Genomic DNA, 18,393 nt, shown 5'->3' on the forward strand with positions numbered 1-18,393 from the left:
CTGGAATACTAATAAGCCTTAATTGCCATAAAAATCACAAAGACCTACGCCATGGGGAGTTGAACTCAGCCTCTCATTTGACAAGGGAAACAGAGCGATGGTCAAGTGTAATACTCCTATATCACTATCTTTGAATTCTGCCTCCGCAACTACATTATTTATGTTGCACAATGCTGTAGTTCACATAACATAGAACATGAGTTTGGAGCCTTGTAAGTTGTTGCGTAGTACCTACACATGACTATTCGATTTCGGTATCCATCCACACTCCACAGAGCAATAATGTGAATGAAGGCCCACGAAGCAAAAGGTGGGACTCGGCATTATTAGACATGTTTGGACACTCCTACAACCATCTTTTGCTGCGGGAAACGACCACTACAATATATTTGATTTTAACATAAATATTATGTATTTAAAAATTAAAAATTTTCTTATAACTTGGGAGTGTCAAACTTTAGGGATATTTTTGTGAAAAAAAGGAAAAGAGGTTTGAATAGTAATTTGTGGAGTGTGAATAGCAAGCCCCTTTGGGTGTAATGCCCAGAACTAACGGGCCCTTTGGAATTCAATGGTTGGTGGGATGAGAGCCCCGCTAAACCACAGAATGAGAAAAAGGAACATGTAATGTAATATTTAATTATTTAATTTAATTTGTATTTTTGGTGGCTAGTTTGTTACAGTTAGCTAGTAGGGAAGCAGAAACGTTGAAAATGAATGGAGAAAGAAAGACGAGGAGTGATAACCGGCGAAGGTGAATAATATGAAATTGAAAACGGTTCCACCATCGTTAGTGCTGACACCGGGACTCACTACGGTGGTACTCGCCAAAAGCAAGAAGCAGCACCATGACACTCAGCCTCAGGTACCTTTCTTCTTCTACTACTCTCATTAATAATAATAATAATAATAATGGCTTTTTCATTCATATTTCATTATCACTAGGGTTCTCAATGCACTCCTCCAAGAATCACATCAAACGTCAAGCAAAACCTCCGATTCCTAAAGCTATGGAAGGTAACTCAATTTGCTTCTACTAATAACTAATAATTAACCTCCTTTACTCATTTCGATGATTACGTGAAATAGAGCTTCCAGAATAGAAATTCTAGCACTCCTAGGCCTGCAACCAGTTACCGCAAGAAGAAGGTCGAGAAGGAGGATGTTGTAGACACAGACGACCTCTATCGGGATCCTACCACCGCTCTCTACTAGTAAGTCAATTACTCTATTCACACCAACACTTTTTTCATGCTTCTTTCGCTAAAATCTATCTTCTACAGTACCAACCAGCAGGGTATAGATAATGCGGTCCCTGTATTGCTTGTGGATGGCTATAATGTCTGTGGCTATTGGATGAAGCTCAAGAAACATTTTATGAATGGAAGACTTGATATTGCTCGACAGAAGCTAATTGATGAGCTTCTTACCTTTAGCATGCTTAGAGGTTTCTATCATTTTTCATTTTTCATTTTTCAATCTCCGCATGCTACTCATTTTTTTCTTTCTTTTCAATTTTACAGAGGTCAAAGTGGTTGTTGTGTTTGACGCAATGATGTCTGGACTCCCTACTCACAAGGAAGATTTCGCTGGGTACTCCTTTTTTTTTTTTTTTTTTAATCATACAATGTAATTGGGAAAGGCCATTGCTGTTGACCTTAATAGTATTTTTCAAGAAGCTTGCATTTGATTTTGCTATCAAAATTGGCCATGTATATCTTTTGCCAAAATTCATTTCATTTCATATCATCTGATCAGTGTCATGTGCATGAACACCGCCTTTGGGTTTATAGTGACCAACTTTGAGTTCCTTGGCACATTCAGCACCCAGGTTTGTGTTTGGCTAAGAATATATCCCACTGGGTAGAACCTCCTAACACAAGGGAGGTGTCGTATTAAGCACCTGAAACCAACCATGGGTAGTCAAAGTGTCAAACAAATTCATAGGTTTCACTGCTTGAGGAGAATCAATAATGATTTTTCTTCAGGTTCATCACAAATCTGATATTGCTTCAAACTTCTAGGGCCTTAGTAACTGTAATCCTTCTAAGAAACTAGCCATGGAGAGTTACCTCTGCATATCTATTTATCAAACTGAGGTCTTGTTCATTAACAGAATCAACTAGGAAAATAGCCCTGCTAACTAAATACAGCCATGCACCACCACCTGTAGTCACTCATAGAATCAAGAATCCTATCACTCTTCTAGCTAGGTTAATTATTGCATGCTACAAAATGATTAAATAAGCAAGCCTAATAGGGAAATTCCAATTAATGATTGATATAGGTGTAAAGATATCGTTTCTATAACTATCATTTGCCTTTGATTGTTGTAACAAAATATTTGTCTTGTGACATATAATTTTACTTTTTTTAAGTTCTTCCAAGTTATAATGTTGTAGTTTTGGACATTTTGCAGTCTTGATATCATTTTCTCAGGTGAAACGTGTGCTGATACATGGATTGAGAAAGAGGTTAGATATTACTGCAGATTGCTTTAGTTCCTAGCTGCAATTTTTCTATGATCAATTTTCATGGACTTTTAGAGTTTCCTTCTTTTGTTACACGATTTAGGAATATGAATTTTATTATCTTTTTGACATACTATGGGTGTGTTTGAGTAAACAACTTAATTCATTACTTTGGTTCAATGCGGATAAACTTCTTAATAAGTACTTGTAAGAGAAGAAAACAAGTAAAATGAATCAAACTTCCATAAGTTAAAATCGATTTATACACCTTAGCTTTTAGAGAAGTTAGATAAGAGAGCTTCTATAAAAGTTGAAATACTTATGAAAGAAACTTATTGAGAAATTTTTTCTAAATAGGGCCTTATTCAGTAAACTTCTATTAAATGAGAATTTATTCAAAAGCTTGAATGTGAAGCATACTGGAATAATCTGAGAGTAATTTATTTTATAAATTTTTTCGTGAAGCTGAAAGGAACTTATAAGAGGGTCACAAGCCTCTTCTATAAACCCATATAAGCTCTTCCAAATGACATCTAGGATCTCTGATTGTTGTGGTTGGATTTTGTTTTTCAAGTTTTCTCTTGATCCTGTTTCCGTAAGTACTAGAATCTCCAGGTTGCCTTGCTTTTAAATGTGAAATTCAAATAGTGATTAAAGTATTAGTATCTAAAGTTGCACAATGTAAAATGATATTATTTTATGCACGTGGTCCTTGAATTGCAATGATGTCAGCATTTAACTTTAAAATGTTTTAAAGAAAGACCTTCCTTTAACAGTAGTAATCTTTGCTCATTTTAGGTTGCAGCTTTAAAAGAGGATGGTTGCCCCAAAGTGTGGGTAGTCACTTCTGATCACTGTCATCAGCAAGCAGCACATGGAGCTGTATGCTTCCTTCCTATAAATTGAAAACTTGAGTGATATGGATGCAACTTGATTGTCAATTGTCTTCACAATTCTTTTCCAGCTATGAGTATTTTACTCTCCTTATCAAAATCTGTAAACCATTAATTTCTGCATAAATAAAAGTAATTATCTGATCTTATCATGATTTCCTTTTCATGATTCTTTAAATGCTGATAAATACCATCACCTGAATATCAAGTAACTGTGTCTGCATTGTGCTCTGTTTATTGGTGCAAAATATTTATACTGCTGATTTTCAGGGAGCCTTTATTTGGAGTTGCAAGGCATTGGTTACGGAGGTAAAACATTAATTTGAGGCAGGATGGTTTTGTTTGTTATCCTTTCATAAAATTTCTTTCTTAAATAGTCTGGTTTACTTTGCACATTTAAAATCCCAGGTTTTCTGATGGAATATTAGATTTGATAGTTTACATCATTTAAAATTACATAGACATGCAATTAAGTCCTAATTCTTAATTGTTTTGACATGCTTGATTTTTATGCCCTGAAAATGATATTTTACGTAGTGCTTTTATTAATTTAATTGTTTGGGTAGTAGATCAAGGCATCACAGAAGGAGGTTGAAAGGATGCTTCAAGAGCAAAGGTGTTCCCTGACTGCAATAATTTTCAGAAATATTTATTTTTTGTCTAAGACATGGTTTGGTTATGTCTTTTATGATTTTTTTCTAGGTATGGTTTATGGGTTAGTGTATGGATACTGTGCAACTTGAGATGTGATATTAATGCACTGCCAATTTCTAAACCAGTATAATCTGTTGTGATCTTTTGTTGAATACATAAATCTCCTTAATGCACGTCTGATATCCAGCTTTTATATATGCTTGCATTTTAATTCTTGATGGGCTTCCTGCAAAAAAATTGAACCACAATGAGAAGGAAAATAAAACATTATTTGACCGGACTTTGTAAGAATAAGTTCATGCAATCACAGGCACCACCAGTATCCTAAACCTCTATCCCTTCCCTCCAAATAAAAACAAAACTTCCATTAAAGAGAAAAATGAAGAGGGACCTCTATGATTTGGTTATTTTGCATTGTGAAAACAGTGCATGACTTTTTTACAATTCAATTGAATCAGTTTGTCTATTGTGCAACTTATGTTGGTGTTAAGAGAAACAAACTGTGCTATCACAATGAAACAACTTGCTGATTGGTTTGCTTATTCATGTTATTATATGCAGACCCACTTCTTTTCAAGGTAGATTATTGAAGCACAATCTTGATGCAGAAGTTGTGGATGCTCTGAAGAACCTGAGGCAAAAACTATCTGAAAATGAGTTGAAGTAAAATATCAGGTTAAAATTCTTGTCAGATTTTAGTTTGACAGGTGAATTCTCTACATAGGTTTTAATACTTTATCTGGAGCTAGATACTTTTCTTTTTTTGGCATGTGGGCATGCATTTATTATTAACAGTGACGCTGGAACCCTTCACACTTTGGTTGGATTATTTTGTAACATAATGGCTAAAGCCAAACATCCTCAACTATGGAAAATGACACAGGCTGCGTCAAACAGAGTCGAAATACTGTATTTATTCATACCATTTAATATCAAGAAAACTTAATGCAAATCCAAAATTTGAAATATAAATTAGACAACTTTTCAAAACATAGGCTAAAGACGTATGGCCTCTAAAAAAGGAGTACAAATATAAGGCTAAAAAAAGACTCGAGGCCTCTAAAACTAAAGAAAAAGAGTACAATCCACGATATAAATGAAAGCAGGACGTATGTCCTCTGTAGCTCAAAAGTATAAACCGAATCTGGAGATTAAAGACAAGTCACAATTGGGTCAAGTTAACTTGAGGGGGAGTGTCAGAGAACAAGCCTCGTGTTGTTGAATTAGAGACAAGTTAAAAGGTATATAAGTAAGAAGATTATGAGTCCATGGTGTCAAGACATTTTTGGATAAACATGCCACTCAGATAATAAATGAAAGAAAGACTTATGGCCTACGAAGCCCAAATGCAAACTAGAGTATAACCCAAGTTGGATTGAAGACAAGTCAGAATTGGGTCAAGCTAATTGGTCTTGAGGGGGAGTTTTGGGGGAACAAGTTTCACATTGGTGGGCTAGAAACAAGTTAAAGGGTATATAAGTAACATCACGACTCCATTGTATCAAGACAATTTTGGACAAATAGGTCACTCAATTTAAGATCACTAACACTGTCCGTCACTCTTGGATAGGGGCCCGCACACACATTCTAATAACATAGATTTGGATATACTACAATCACTGCCTTACTCTTGGAGCAGGTCTTGCTAGTGGAACTTATTTATTTTATTTATTTCTCTTTCCCAGTGCATTGTTGCAATCACTCTAGTAGAATTTAGTCTGGGATATCAATTGATTGATATATTAAGGTGCTAATCAATTTTGGCAGTCAAACTTAAGCTCCAACTGTTGGTGCCCCCCAAAATTTAAGCTATATACTCAAATAAGAGGTTTGCTTGTGAAAGATTTTTGTGAGCATGTTTTGCTTACCATATTACATGAATCAATATATCCAACTCCCATTTACCGTTTTCAAGACACCTGATATCTGTTATGATCTCGCTTGATCAGCGTGAAGATATACATTTACATGTTTGATCAAATTGATGGTTTCTCGGTAATCTGTTTTGTAGACCAAACTTTGGAAAGACCCTGCTCGATACTCAACAAGATTGATCAAATGTGAAAGACCCTGCTTGGTTGTCAACAAGGTAGCTCTCATAGTGAAGTCCTTGCAAACCCCAAAAAGATGACAAGTAGCCCAGATAGAGGCCACTTACTGACCATTTGTTACTTGCCTGTTTTATAATTACAATATGCGATTCACTTTCCTTTGTACAAGGGAAGAAAATCGGTGCACTAAAGTATAAAACAAATTTTTTTAACTTTCTTTCTCTATTTTTTTTAAGTGTAATATGATTTAGTTTAAATTGTATTCATTGTGAATTTTTACGATTAGCCATAAATAAAGATGTGCAACATCACTGTTTTTACGTAGTGCTTCTACTTACAGTTAAGTGTAATCCATTGATAATGTAAATTTATAAGTTTTTTTTCCATGTAAATTTATACGTTAAAAATTAAAATGCTCCTATTTACATTTAAATTTATTCCTATTCCTATATATGCATATCATGTAACGTGTTCAAATTCATGTTGTAACCCTCACCATCTAATTGTTTTTTCATCTTTTTGTTTTCATAAATTATTCAAATATGGCTTTCTCTTTTGCCTTGCTTTATTTTTCGGAGGGGGGCGGGGAATGCTTGGTAAATCTTGGCTCATGGTAGACAGGGACAGAGTGACTCACAGGCGATGGCACTCGTGTACTACACCTGTAATGTAACTGCCAACGCTAAGGAATGAGTGCAACATCAATGTTCTGGTCGTCTGACAAATACCCCACCACTGTGTCCGTATCCTCTACTAGTTTATTTTTTTGGCATGTTTGGTTTCCTCCTTCCAAAATTATGATTTTTGCAATAGCTAATTCATTTTTTTTGTTTATTGAGGTCATAAGTCGATCATTATAAATGTTAAGAGTAGTTCAGATACTATATTTTCGGTTATGCCTCTTGCGTATTAACTGTCAAGTTAATAGAGTTATTCATTAGTCGCTTCAATCATTTGTTTGGGCATTATAATTTGAGTATATACATAAAGCATTACAGCGTCATATCCATTCATGTAATCAGACCTGTATTTGCCCGACAATAAATAGATTAAATCATTAAATTATATTTATATTAACTATGTTTGGCTGGCGAATTGGCAATTAAGTTTTCACGAATTCTGACTTGTTAAGCACCGTACCTGTTTTTGTACTGCAGTGACGAAACTAAATGGTTGTTTTGGGTGATGCGGTGAAAGCCGGAAGGGAGATTAAATGACATATAGAAGAGTGGAAAAAAAAAAAAAAAAAAACAGAACATAAGCATTCATTAGTTGTATCCAAGCTTGCATATAATCACGGGATGCTTGCCTGCATAGTAAGTCTGGTCCTACAGAAAGAAGACCAAGACCAAGATCTGAAAGGCATTGAGAGAGACGTTGGGAGGAAGCACTCTCTTTTTCGATTCAACCGGACCAACCAACAAGAAGTTAGTTCCAAAGTCTTTTTAAATCTAAAGAAGAATAAATGCAAAGTCAGAGGGTCAAAAATGGGTCAGGATTAGGGTCAGATGGTCAAATGCTTGACCAGTCACTGCTTTGATTTGGATCCAATGACCCATTAAATGAATGGATCCAAAGGTTTAATAGTGGACCCGCCAATGCTTTTGTTTGTGTGTTTCATGCAATGCCCCTTCTTCGGCTTTTCTCCATTTATTACTTTCAACTACGAATTCCTCATTGCAACCCCATTCACCCAAATACGCATTTCAATATCAAACTTCAGTCTTCTTCTTCTTCTTTTTTTTTTGGCAATTAATACTTGGCAAATTTCTATTGCCAAACTGAGGTTCAAAAATAGATACCTCTCTAGTTTTACAGTTACACACATGGCAAAATAGTTGCATTTGTTATGGATTGTTTTTTTGCATCTGACAGGTCTCTGAGAGAGTATGTGCATGGGTGTTAGTGAATCCACCTGTGAGGCCTGTCTGACCCTGACTTGACCCACTTAACTTGTTGCCGTGGGGGCTATATTCACAGGAATTACACCTAAACCTTTTGTCATATATTTTGGTGCCATTATCAAGTGACACCTATGCATCCAGCTTTCCAGCCACCACACCAAAATTCCTCTAGACTTTACACTTCAATAACATTAATTCCAATCTTTATAACTTGCTAAATAAATACATTTTATGTTATGTATGTGATAGAAATGTGTTTATAATACTTGATATTTTTCTTATTAAACATAAAATACTTAAGAGGATATATAACATAACATCATCGAGTAGTCTAACATTTTATTGTTTCTGACAGTAATAAACTACTAATGACCGTCCATTCAATAAAATGTTTCTATGAAAGGTATTTCCGATCTCTTTACTTCAACTCACATGGGAAACTGATTGAATGCGTTCAACCTCGTGTTTTTCTTCACATGTTCTCGGTATCAATTAAGAATATGTAATAACAGGACTACTTTTAGACGTCTGTAACTGATTTCTTTTTTTTAATTATTATTATTAAAATATATAACTTAAATAAGATGAAATATATTAATGGTGGAGGTTTTCTTGACGTGCATTAGTTACTGCTATAATATCACGTTAAGATTTAATCATACGCAAAATTAACAAGCTCTTTGAGTGCAGCAACTTTATGTTGCCTTCTATTTAGGGAAAGTAGGGTGAGGAGATCATGAAATGACAAAGTTGACCCAATTATGAATTATCCATGATTCGTCTTTCACAAACTAATTAGAGTCTGAAGAAATGTCATGGTAGGCTTAGCTTTAAAAAGGCAGTACCAGAAACATTATAGTGCCTTTTCTTCGTAATGCTACCAGAAGAGCAAGAATCCAAGGCTGCATTTAGTTTTTTTTTTTATATTTTCAGTAGATATGTTTTATTAATATTATATAAAAAAGTAGTTTTCTATTTTTATGATATTTTTATTTTCTTCTATTTTTAAACTGAACAAAGTAAAACTCTTCAGATAATCAATTGCAGAACGTAACAATCAAGTTTTTCGAGGCGAGAAGAATTTTCTTTCGCAAATAATTAATTTTTTCTAGGCAATAAGAATTTTCTTACGCAAATAATTGATAATGAAGCAAAATAATCGATTGTAATTACACATCTTGATTTCTAGATTCTTAATTAACAAAATAATCAATTCTAACTAAAGAATAATTTTTAATTGTAGCTGAAAATCTTTAAATAATAAAATTTTCTCATAGAATAGTATGTAATTCGTTTTCTAATTTTCAAGAGAATATTGTGAGTTTGAGAGCTACAAAAATTAGGAGTGGCAAAACGAGTCAATTAATGTAAAATGGGATGGAGTGAGTCAACCTATTAAAAAATATGAGTTGAAAAATGTATTGCATTCCATTTAGCGGTAGGTTGATAAGTTGATTCACTTTAACAAGTTTGTGGGTTAAAAATAGTGGGTTGACAAATTAAATCACATTCAACCAACTTAATTTTCCTTTGAAAAAGATTTCAATTGGAATATTTCTATATACATCATCACTTTAACCTATTATTTTATTAATTATTTGTAAAATTGATTAGAGGTATTATATTTTTTCATGCAAAGGGTCAAAGTAATATATATTTATATTAAAAAAAGTTATTATACATGAAAATATACTAATAAAATAATATGTGACTAAAATAATATATTTCTATTTCATATATAATGAGAATAAGTATCTAGAAAAAGTAGTTAAACTATAAAATAAAAATATTGGTCCAACATGAATCTATTACAATTTTATCTTTTAAAAATATAAAATTAAAAAAGTGAGTTGGTAGGTTAATCCACAAAGTTGGCAGGTTGAACCCACTAAATTGACAGAATAGTGAGTTAGTGAGTTTATTTGTCCAGCTTAATCCACAAAAATAAGCAAGTTGGCAAGCTCAATCACTAAATTTAACTCACATTTTCATCCCTAACAAAAATTGAAGAGAAAAGATTTTCTAAAACACTTTATAAATTTAATTGTTGATTTTCATGGATTGATCAAAGTGAGTCATCTTTAAGAATGTGAGGCAAAAAAAAAAAAAAAAACAAGTTGTGAATTCTATCACAATTTAGGTGGTATATATATATATATATATATATATATATATAGGGGAATGCTAATATACTCCCACCTATTTTTTAGTGGGAGTATGTTAGCAACCTACACCAAAATTTTAAGAAAAAAAAAACCACTCATTTCTTTTGATTTGGTTAATTCGTACAAAGGATATTATAGTAATTTAATTTAATTTTAAATGAAAATAAAATATTTTCTCTCTTTTATTAATTTCATTTTCCAATTCATTTATTTATTCTATTATTAATTTTTATTTGTTCAGAGAGAGAAGGGAGACATCATGAGAGATGAGAGAGAAATGAGTTAAAGTCTTAAAAAATGAATTTAATAGGAGAGAAAAAAATAAGTTAGAGAAAGAATTTAATAGGAAAGAGAAATGAGTTGGAGAAGAAATTTAATAGGAGAGAGAAATGACTTAGAGAATAAAATTAATAAGAGAGAGAAAATATTTTATTTTTATTTAAAATTAAATTAAATTACTATTATATCATTTGTACGAATTAATCAAATAAAAAAAATGAGTGATATTTTTCCCTAAAATTTTGGTGTAGGTTGCTAACATACTCTCACTAAAAAATAAGTGGGAGTATATTAGCATTCCCCGTTATATATATATATATATATATATATATATATATATATATATATATATATATATATATATATATATATATATATATATATATTTTTTTTTTTTATTTTTTTTTTTTTTTGGTGCAACATTTGCGATCTTAGAGTATGTTTCTCAAAGAGATTTTTGTAATAATTTTTTTAAGGTATAGTTATTCTTGAGGGAAGAGATGAAAATAGGTCAAGCTATTTATCAAGAGCTCATGACCAAGCATGTATAAGGTTTGGTCTAATTTGTTCCATTTATTAAAAAGATCAAGTTTAAGTTTTTTAGAAAATATTTTTAATTAAAAGTCAAGTTTAGACCTTTAAAAAGTTTTATACATCTAATAAGTTGACTTATTTTAAAAAATAAAATAATATTATATGAGTAGAAATCTACTTGCTCTAAGAGTAAATTTTTATAGGTTTACTTCACTATATAACTCATGGTTTACATTAAATTTTAATAATCTAATTGTTAAATTAAAATTTTTTTAATAAATATTTTATAAATTTACAAATTTTTTATAAAATCTGAAAATTATTTGATGTTTCGTTTCATCAATTCAAATTGACAAATATTCATAAAAGTATTATATATGTTGATTTGAATAGAACATAACAAAGTGTCATATGTCTCTCAAACTATGAATAAATTTGTAGATATGATCAATACATTTAAAATTTTTAATTTAACAGTTGAATTATTAAAATTTAATATATAACATAAGTTATTGATTAAATTAAGTCTACTAAAATTTACTTTTAGAGCAACTGAATATCTCCTCATCTTATATATTTTCATTTAATATATTTACTTATTTATAATAATATATTATGTAAATGATCAAATTAGTTTTTGAAAATATATATCACTCTAAATTTAGTCTTTAATTCTAATGAAACTAAAAAAACGCTCCTGAAAATGCAATATGTCACTCCGTTGATTAAATAAATAGTGTATAAATTGTTATGAAACTTCTAGTATCAAATTTGATTCTTATAGATTAAAAAAAAAAGTGGATATTGAAGCGTACAAAATAATAATGTTAGCTTTGTGAAACATGAACAAAATATAATATGACCGGGGGTTTATAATAAAGTGAAAATAAGAAGGGAAAATGAATTTCCATTAAATAAAACAAAAAATAAAAAGGTGTTGTTTTCTATTTATATTCAGTCACGAACATATATACATAAAATGAAATAAAGTTTTTTTGGGTTTATATTTGTAGTTTTTGTATGAAATATTGGATGTTAATGATACAAGTATTTCTTTTTTCACATAAACTTTCACATCGGTTGTGATCACAGATAATATAAAAAGAATTAGATTGGTTATAAACACAACAATATAAATGGATGACTTTTCATACTTGTTGCGGTTACAATCAAACCTAAAAAGTCACTTTTTATATTTATTTTGAAACTAATATAGGAAGTGACGATTTCTTAAAGAATAATTCTAAATTGTTCGCTGAATTGATCTAACATATGGTTTGAAAACCTTTTCAAAACTAGTGTAACCATACAAAATAGTTTTTTATAAGAGAAAAGAATTAATAAACATGAATAGAAAAAAAAATGGAGTTGAAGTAGTAGACACATATATATGTCGCTGACAAAGACCACATAGCATAACTCTTTTAGGTGACTCAACTTAAATGTGGCCAATGGTATACGGATAATGGATGTAGAGATTGGTTGGACGGTTAAATAAACCAAACACTCTTTAGTCTTTACAATACATATCAGACAAACTATTCCTTTATGGTCGGTGATTGGCCACACCCATCTTGTCCTTCTTCGTGACCAACCCAGACATCTGCTGTCACATTGCTTAATGCTGACTGCTGAGTTTACTATATCATATGTACCCTAATTGTGACTAAAATGTATGAAAAAATGATAAATTATATTTTTTAATTTCCTTTATTACTACGGTATAATTTGAATAATTTAATTATTTAGTTAATTTGAATTATAGTGATTTGGATTATGCAATAATGGGTATTGGAAAAGTACAAGAGTTTTGTGAGGATTTGGTACTACATTAAATTTTGGCATTAGTAATTTAGTGTGATGAATGATGAGCGGGTCAACTTTGTCCTGACATTCATATGTGTGTTGTTGATTCCATGAGTCACAAGATGGAAGAGGTGTCGACGACCGCCAAAATGGTCCAAACCACGAGCTTCTTGACGGTTTGTGTTACCATTTAATGACACAACACAAGTAGCCAAATGGGACCCTTTTCCCTTTTCATGCTCATGTTCATGTTCATGTTCATGCTCATGCTCATGCTCATGCTCATGCTCCCATGCATGCATAATCATATCATCCCCCACCCATTAACGATCACAATACTGCCATGCATGCATACTCTTTTCTATAATCCAAAAAGGAATAATTAATTTGTCATTATCAACATCATACTGCATCATCCTCATTGCTAGGCCTAGCTAACCTCTTTTTCTCATTCTTCACAAAGATATTTTAGCAGATAACGAGGTCCATGCATTCTGCTTTTCATCCTCAAATTCATGAATCATGCTTACTCTTTTCTGCAGTCTGGAAACATTTTGCTTCAAGAAAATCCACCTATCCCTGTCAACTCCATTTACCACACAAACCAATATTATTCACCTTTGCGTCTCCCTGCATGCTTATCGTTATCATGCGTGTAACACTTTCTAAAACTTTTAATGACTATCACAAATCTTATTAGCGTATTTTTATACATTGAATTGCAACTTTCTTATATATCATAATTTTTCACATCAGGAGACAATCTTGAGTTAGATACAATAATCATGAGTTATAAAACTTGTTGAAGATGCATCAAAGGGGTTAACTTCTTAACTCATTTCTCAATCAAAATATATTTTTAATGATAATTGATTATTATTATTAATTCATCAAACTATTATCCAACTACTTCCATATGTTAATTATATAAATTTTATTTGACATATTCAGTTCTTAATGTGAGAGCGTGTAAAATTGGACTCTTTTTCAAAATAAAACTCACTTCATATAATTAAAATTAAGGTTAAATAAGTTTTTAATGTCTTGACTTTTCAAGAATTTGATTTTTAATTTATTTTTTGCCAACTTTTAATTCTTTATTAATTTTTGTCCTATGAATTAGTTTTTATGGTTAAATTTTTTTATTAAATAATAATGTATGACAATAAATTATAATTAACTCGATTATTGATATATATTTACATGGCTACTTAGTAGATGTTAAATACATGACATGTGTGATTTTACTATTTGTTTATAATCAAACATTTTTTTTTTAAATAAAAGGTATTATTAAAAATAATTTTTTACTCCTATAACCATGAACGAATAATAAAATTATGCATATTATATTATTTAACATCGATTAAGTAATAATGTAAACATCAATAATCAAGTCATTATAATTTATTAATACATATTACTATTTAACATTGAAGAGTAATTTATCTGGTAGAAAATTAATGAATAACTAAAAGTTGGTAAAAAAAAATTAAGAAGGACAAAATCAAATTCTGAAATTTAAGATATTAAAAACTTGTTTAACCCTTCAAATTATGTATTTAAATAAATTTTGAATTATATTTTTTATATTAAAACGTATATATATATATATATGTCAATTTTAAAATTAACATTAAACTAAATGAATATCTGGCTGTCAATTGAAACTGTCAAGGATGACCAAGTGTCTCCATATCTTGCTGCTGCGAAAATCAATTTTCAATAAATATCTAAATATACTATTAAATGATTGACGGTACTAAAGAATTATCTTTCATGTCAAATAAAGAAATTAGGAGAAAAGTTGGGAAAATACAATGTCATTTTTCAAAGGAATCACATTACAGCAACAATCAGAAGATAATTAGTGATTAAGATTAGTTTGAATTCTTTGAAGGAGTTTATCGATTTAATATATCTGGTCGGTCATATTGAAAATGATATATATGGGCGCCTTCCAGAAATTTATACAATAGTTAATTTTTTAAAATCATGTCATTGAGAAATATTAACATAGAGAAAGTCAATAAATATTTCTTTTGTCCTGATTTATGTATATTTTATTAAATAGTAGGCGATATAAAGGCCATAATTTGCGTCATATCCATTTGTTTAAGTACATCACCTAACTCTGATGTATGATAATCAACCAAAATAGGTAACCAAATCTTGTTAGCAATAGCGAATAGGTTATGGTTGAAATAGCAATTATAGTGTCCACAATCACCAATAAATTCATAACATAGTTGATATATAGTTAATTTCTGACTAATTATATAAAGAAAAAGTTTATTATAAATTAGTAAAATTTATTTTAATGATCTCTATGTTTTAAAAAAAAATATTAATCTTTAACTTTTCATCAGATATATATTAAGGACAAACAAATTAACAAAATATTTGCTGCAATATTTAGTTAATAATTAATATATATAGAGAGACACACACACAAACAAAAATATACAATTATATTCTTAATTTATAAGAAATAATTTAGTCAATATTTAATAAATTGACCTAATTTATAATGGGGTGTCACAAAACTCTCCTTGATTACTAAGATGAATTTTGCATGAGAAAGAGCTTTCTGAGATAAAATTAGGTCAATTTGACTTGGCCAAATAGCTCATGGTGGACTAGTTATTTTAAGGTCTGGAACTTACTGAATATATTTTATGTAATATTTCTTTTACAAAAATTAAATAAAAGCATGAAGAAAAAGCATAAAATACGTGGATGGACGAGCTTGAGTCCTAAAAATATTAGTAATCCGATCAGAATTTAGTTTGTCCTAATCCAACTTGTTTTACATAGGTATAAATATTTTTTTTATTTCTTAAATTTAAGATAAATTTATTTTTAATTCTTTAAATTTAAATTATTATTTTTAATTTATATAATTTTTTCAAAAATTATGTTTTAATTTTTCAAGTCGTCAATAACATATATAAAAGTTATTTAATTTTAATGTCATATTTTCATTATCAAGGGTATCAATAGATAAATTTGATGTAATAGTATTTAACAAAATTTAAATGTAAAAACTAAAATATTTTTTAAATTATAAAAACTATAAAAATAATATTGAATTTAAAAAATTAAAAACAAAATAAATTTAAAAATAAAAAATAAAAAAATATTTAAAGCTTGTATCGGGAACAAGATTGTGCATGGTTAAAAGGTATGGAGGCTGTCGATGGATTGACAGAAAGTTTCATCGCCCCCTAGTCCCCTACATATTTTCATGATTGTTACAAATAATTAATGCAGGTACCTCCTTCAAGTATGCTTTTTTAATTTTTGAATCTCTATAGAAGTAAATACTTAATTGAACTTAAAGTTTTTGCATGTAACTATCACCATTTTTCAATTCAACATCGTTATTCTGCAATCATAGATGTGATTGTCCCAATTGCTTTATTGTTCTTGTGTAACTATTGTTAAAGGTGAGCATGAGATGAGTTTATTTTTATCTCAATCAAAATTTTGATATGGTCATTTGTTTGAACCTTAATCTGACATAATCAAGACATAATAATAAATATGAGCACGATCGAGTTTGATTTTTTTAATATAATATATCAATTTAAACATTATACAGTGAATTTTTTAATATATATAACTGAATTATTAAATTTAATAATTTTAAAATAAATAATAACATTTATTAAATCTGTCAAAAAATACATCTATTAAATATTTTCATTATTAATATATAATTGTTAAAAACTTGTACTTTTAAAATAATTTATAGAACATCAAATTGGATTGGAACAACCTAAAACAGTACGTCATGTAAAATTAAAACGTGTCAAACTTAACCTCAAGTCAAGCCAAGTTAATGAAATTAGACAAGTGTTGTACACTCTTAATTGAAGTTCTGGATTCATCCCAAATAATATCGTGAATATATCATATTTATAATTAATGTTTGTAATAATAAACGCAAAAACAGTTTTGCTACTTATAATATAATTTATTGATTATTATATAACAATTTTTGAGTGTATGTTAAGGAGTCATGGATTTTGAGTTGGAAAAGTTGATATCTCTCTCACAAAGTCAATTAATTAACAGACATGGAGAAGCAGAAAGGAAAAGGCGGTTTTGTCAAATTCTTCAAAAATTCTTTAATTTGAATTTATATGGAAAATGCAATCTCTAAATTTTGAAGGCATATGGGATAGTCAAGAGACGATTCTGGAATACTTTTCCAAGACTTAACACCAAAAGACAAATAAATTTATTAGTCGCTCACTTCCATTTTCCATACACCATTTCTCATTTTCCTTCCTCTTACTATCTATTCTCATTTCTTTTTCTGCCTTCAAATTCAACGTCTAATGTTATTTGTTAACTAACTTAGACCATTTTTTTTTTCTTTTTAAATTATAAGTTAAGTCAATATATTTCTCTCCCAATTTATATGTATTTAAACTCTTCCACAAAAATTCATTACTATTTTTTACAGTTTATATTTCATATCTATATAATATTATTAAAAAATTTAAAATTTGTACAATTAATTTTTTATTTTTAAAATTATTAATATTTTTCCTCTTAGCTCTTTCTGGATAAATAGTTTAATTAAAATCTTCTCTAATAGATCCTTATGTAACAAAAAAATTATGTTATAAGTATTAAAAATTTAATAATTTTTTTTATATAAAAATTTAATAAATTGTTGCATTTGCATATACATGTTTATAAATACTTATATAATTTTTTAAAAAAAGTATAATTCATAGAATGACTCATAATATTTTAAAATTGACAATTAAAAATTAATTTATATTTTTGGACATAATTTCTGTTAATCAAACATTGTTTAATAATTTTCAAAATATTGTCTCATTTTTAAAAATAAAATAAAAAACTTAGAATAACTAAATAATTTTTTAAAATAACATTATATATTACAGTAATATTAAAAATTACTACTCACCATTTAAATAATTTTAATTTATAAAAAAAAAAAAATGACTACTGACCAATATTGACCATGACCGGTGAGATGGACGTTGCATGTGAATGTTAAGATTTGTGATCATATAATATAACACGACACGCTTTTGCTTTTACATGGCAACAAATTTGTAACCTACGTCTACATTCACTAGCAAATAACACACCTTTAGTAATACGTATTTTTTAACTAAATTAATTAATATATTTTAACTAATTAATTAATTTTAAAAAAATAATGGAATTTAGTTGAATGAATGTGGTAATTATTAGGGATGGAGGAAGTAAAGATATTTTAGTTTTTGGGCGGTTTTGAATTTTGATTAGTGATAGTTGGCTTTTGTGGCAACCAAGAGTCCAAGAGAGATCAAGTTGATGGGACTACATCCAATTCTCACTCTAATAAATGCAAAAAGTATCTCACCATTTCTTTTATGTGTTTCATTTACAAATTTTAATATATTTTCACTCATTATTTAATTATAATTAATTAAATATATCAGAAAATTACATTATTACATTTTAATGATGATTTTATTTTTCTATTAAATAAGTTATCAATAATTGATGACAATTATTTATAAATAATTTTAAACAAAAAATTATAAAATAATCATCAAAATAAAATTTATATATCATAATATATATATATAAGGGGATTATAATTA

The 18,393-nt window shown here is 29.3% G+C and overlaps 1 protein-coding gene across 9 annotated transcripts; it reads left to right on the forward strand.

The window, feature by feature from the left end:
- The first annotated feature begins 496 nt into the window (after positions 1 to 496).
- LOC109811378 (yacP-like NYN domain protein) lies at positions 497 to 6,389 on the forward strand. Of its 9 annotated transcripts, none has more exons than XM_020375123.3 (11): positions 497 to 865; positions 946 to 1,017; positions 1,090 to 1,214; positions 1,284 to 1,447; positions 1,524 to 1,593; positions 2,420 to 2,474; positions 3,270 to 3,353; positions 3,635 to 3,673; positions 3,934 to 3,980; positions 4,580 to 4,725; positions 6,030 to 6,389. In XM_020375123.3, exons 1-10 carry the CDS (start codon positions 764 to 766, stop codon positions 4,683 to 4,685), a joined length of 864 nt encoding a protein of 287 aa, XP_020230712.1. In that variant the 5' UTR covers positions 497 to 763; the 3' UTR covers positions 4,686 to 4,725; positions 6,030 to 6,389. The 9 variants fall into 9 exon arrangements, 3 of the variants coding, with proteins under 3 accessions (XP_020230712.1, XP_082932084.1, XP_020230711.1); XM_020375122.3 differs by having other exon boundaries at positions 503 to 865; positions 4,580 to 4,693; XR_003805273.2 differs by lacking the exon at positions 3,934 to 3,980 and having other exon boundaries at positions 498 to 865.
- The last annotated feature ends 12,004 nt before the right edge of the window (positions 6,390 to 18,393 follow it).

This window comes from Cajanus cajan, chromosome 5 (genome assembly GCF_000230855.2).
Source record: "Cajanus cajan strain Asha chromosome 5, NIPB_CcT2T_4, whole genome shotgun sequence".
NCBI classification, from domain to species: Eukaryota; Viridiplantae; Streptophyta; class Magnoliopsida; order Fabales; family Fabaceae; genus Cajanus; species Cajanus cajan.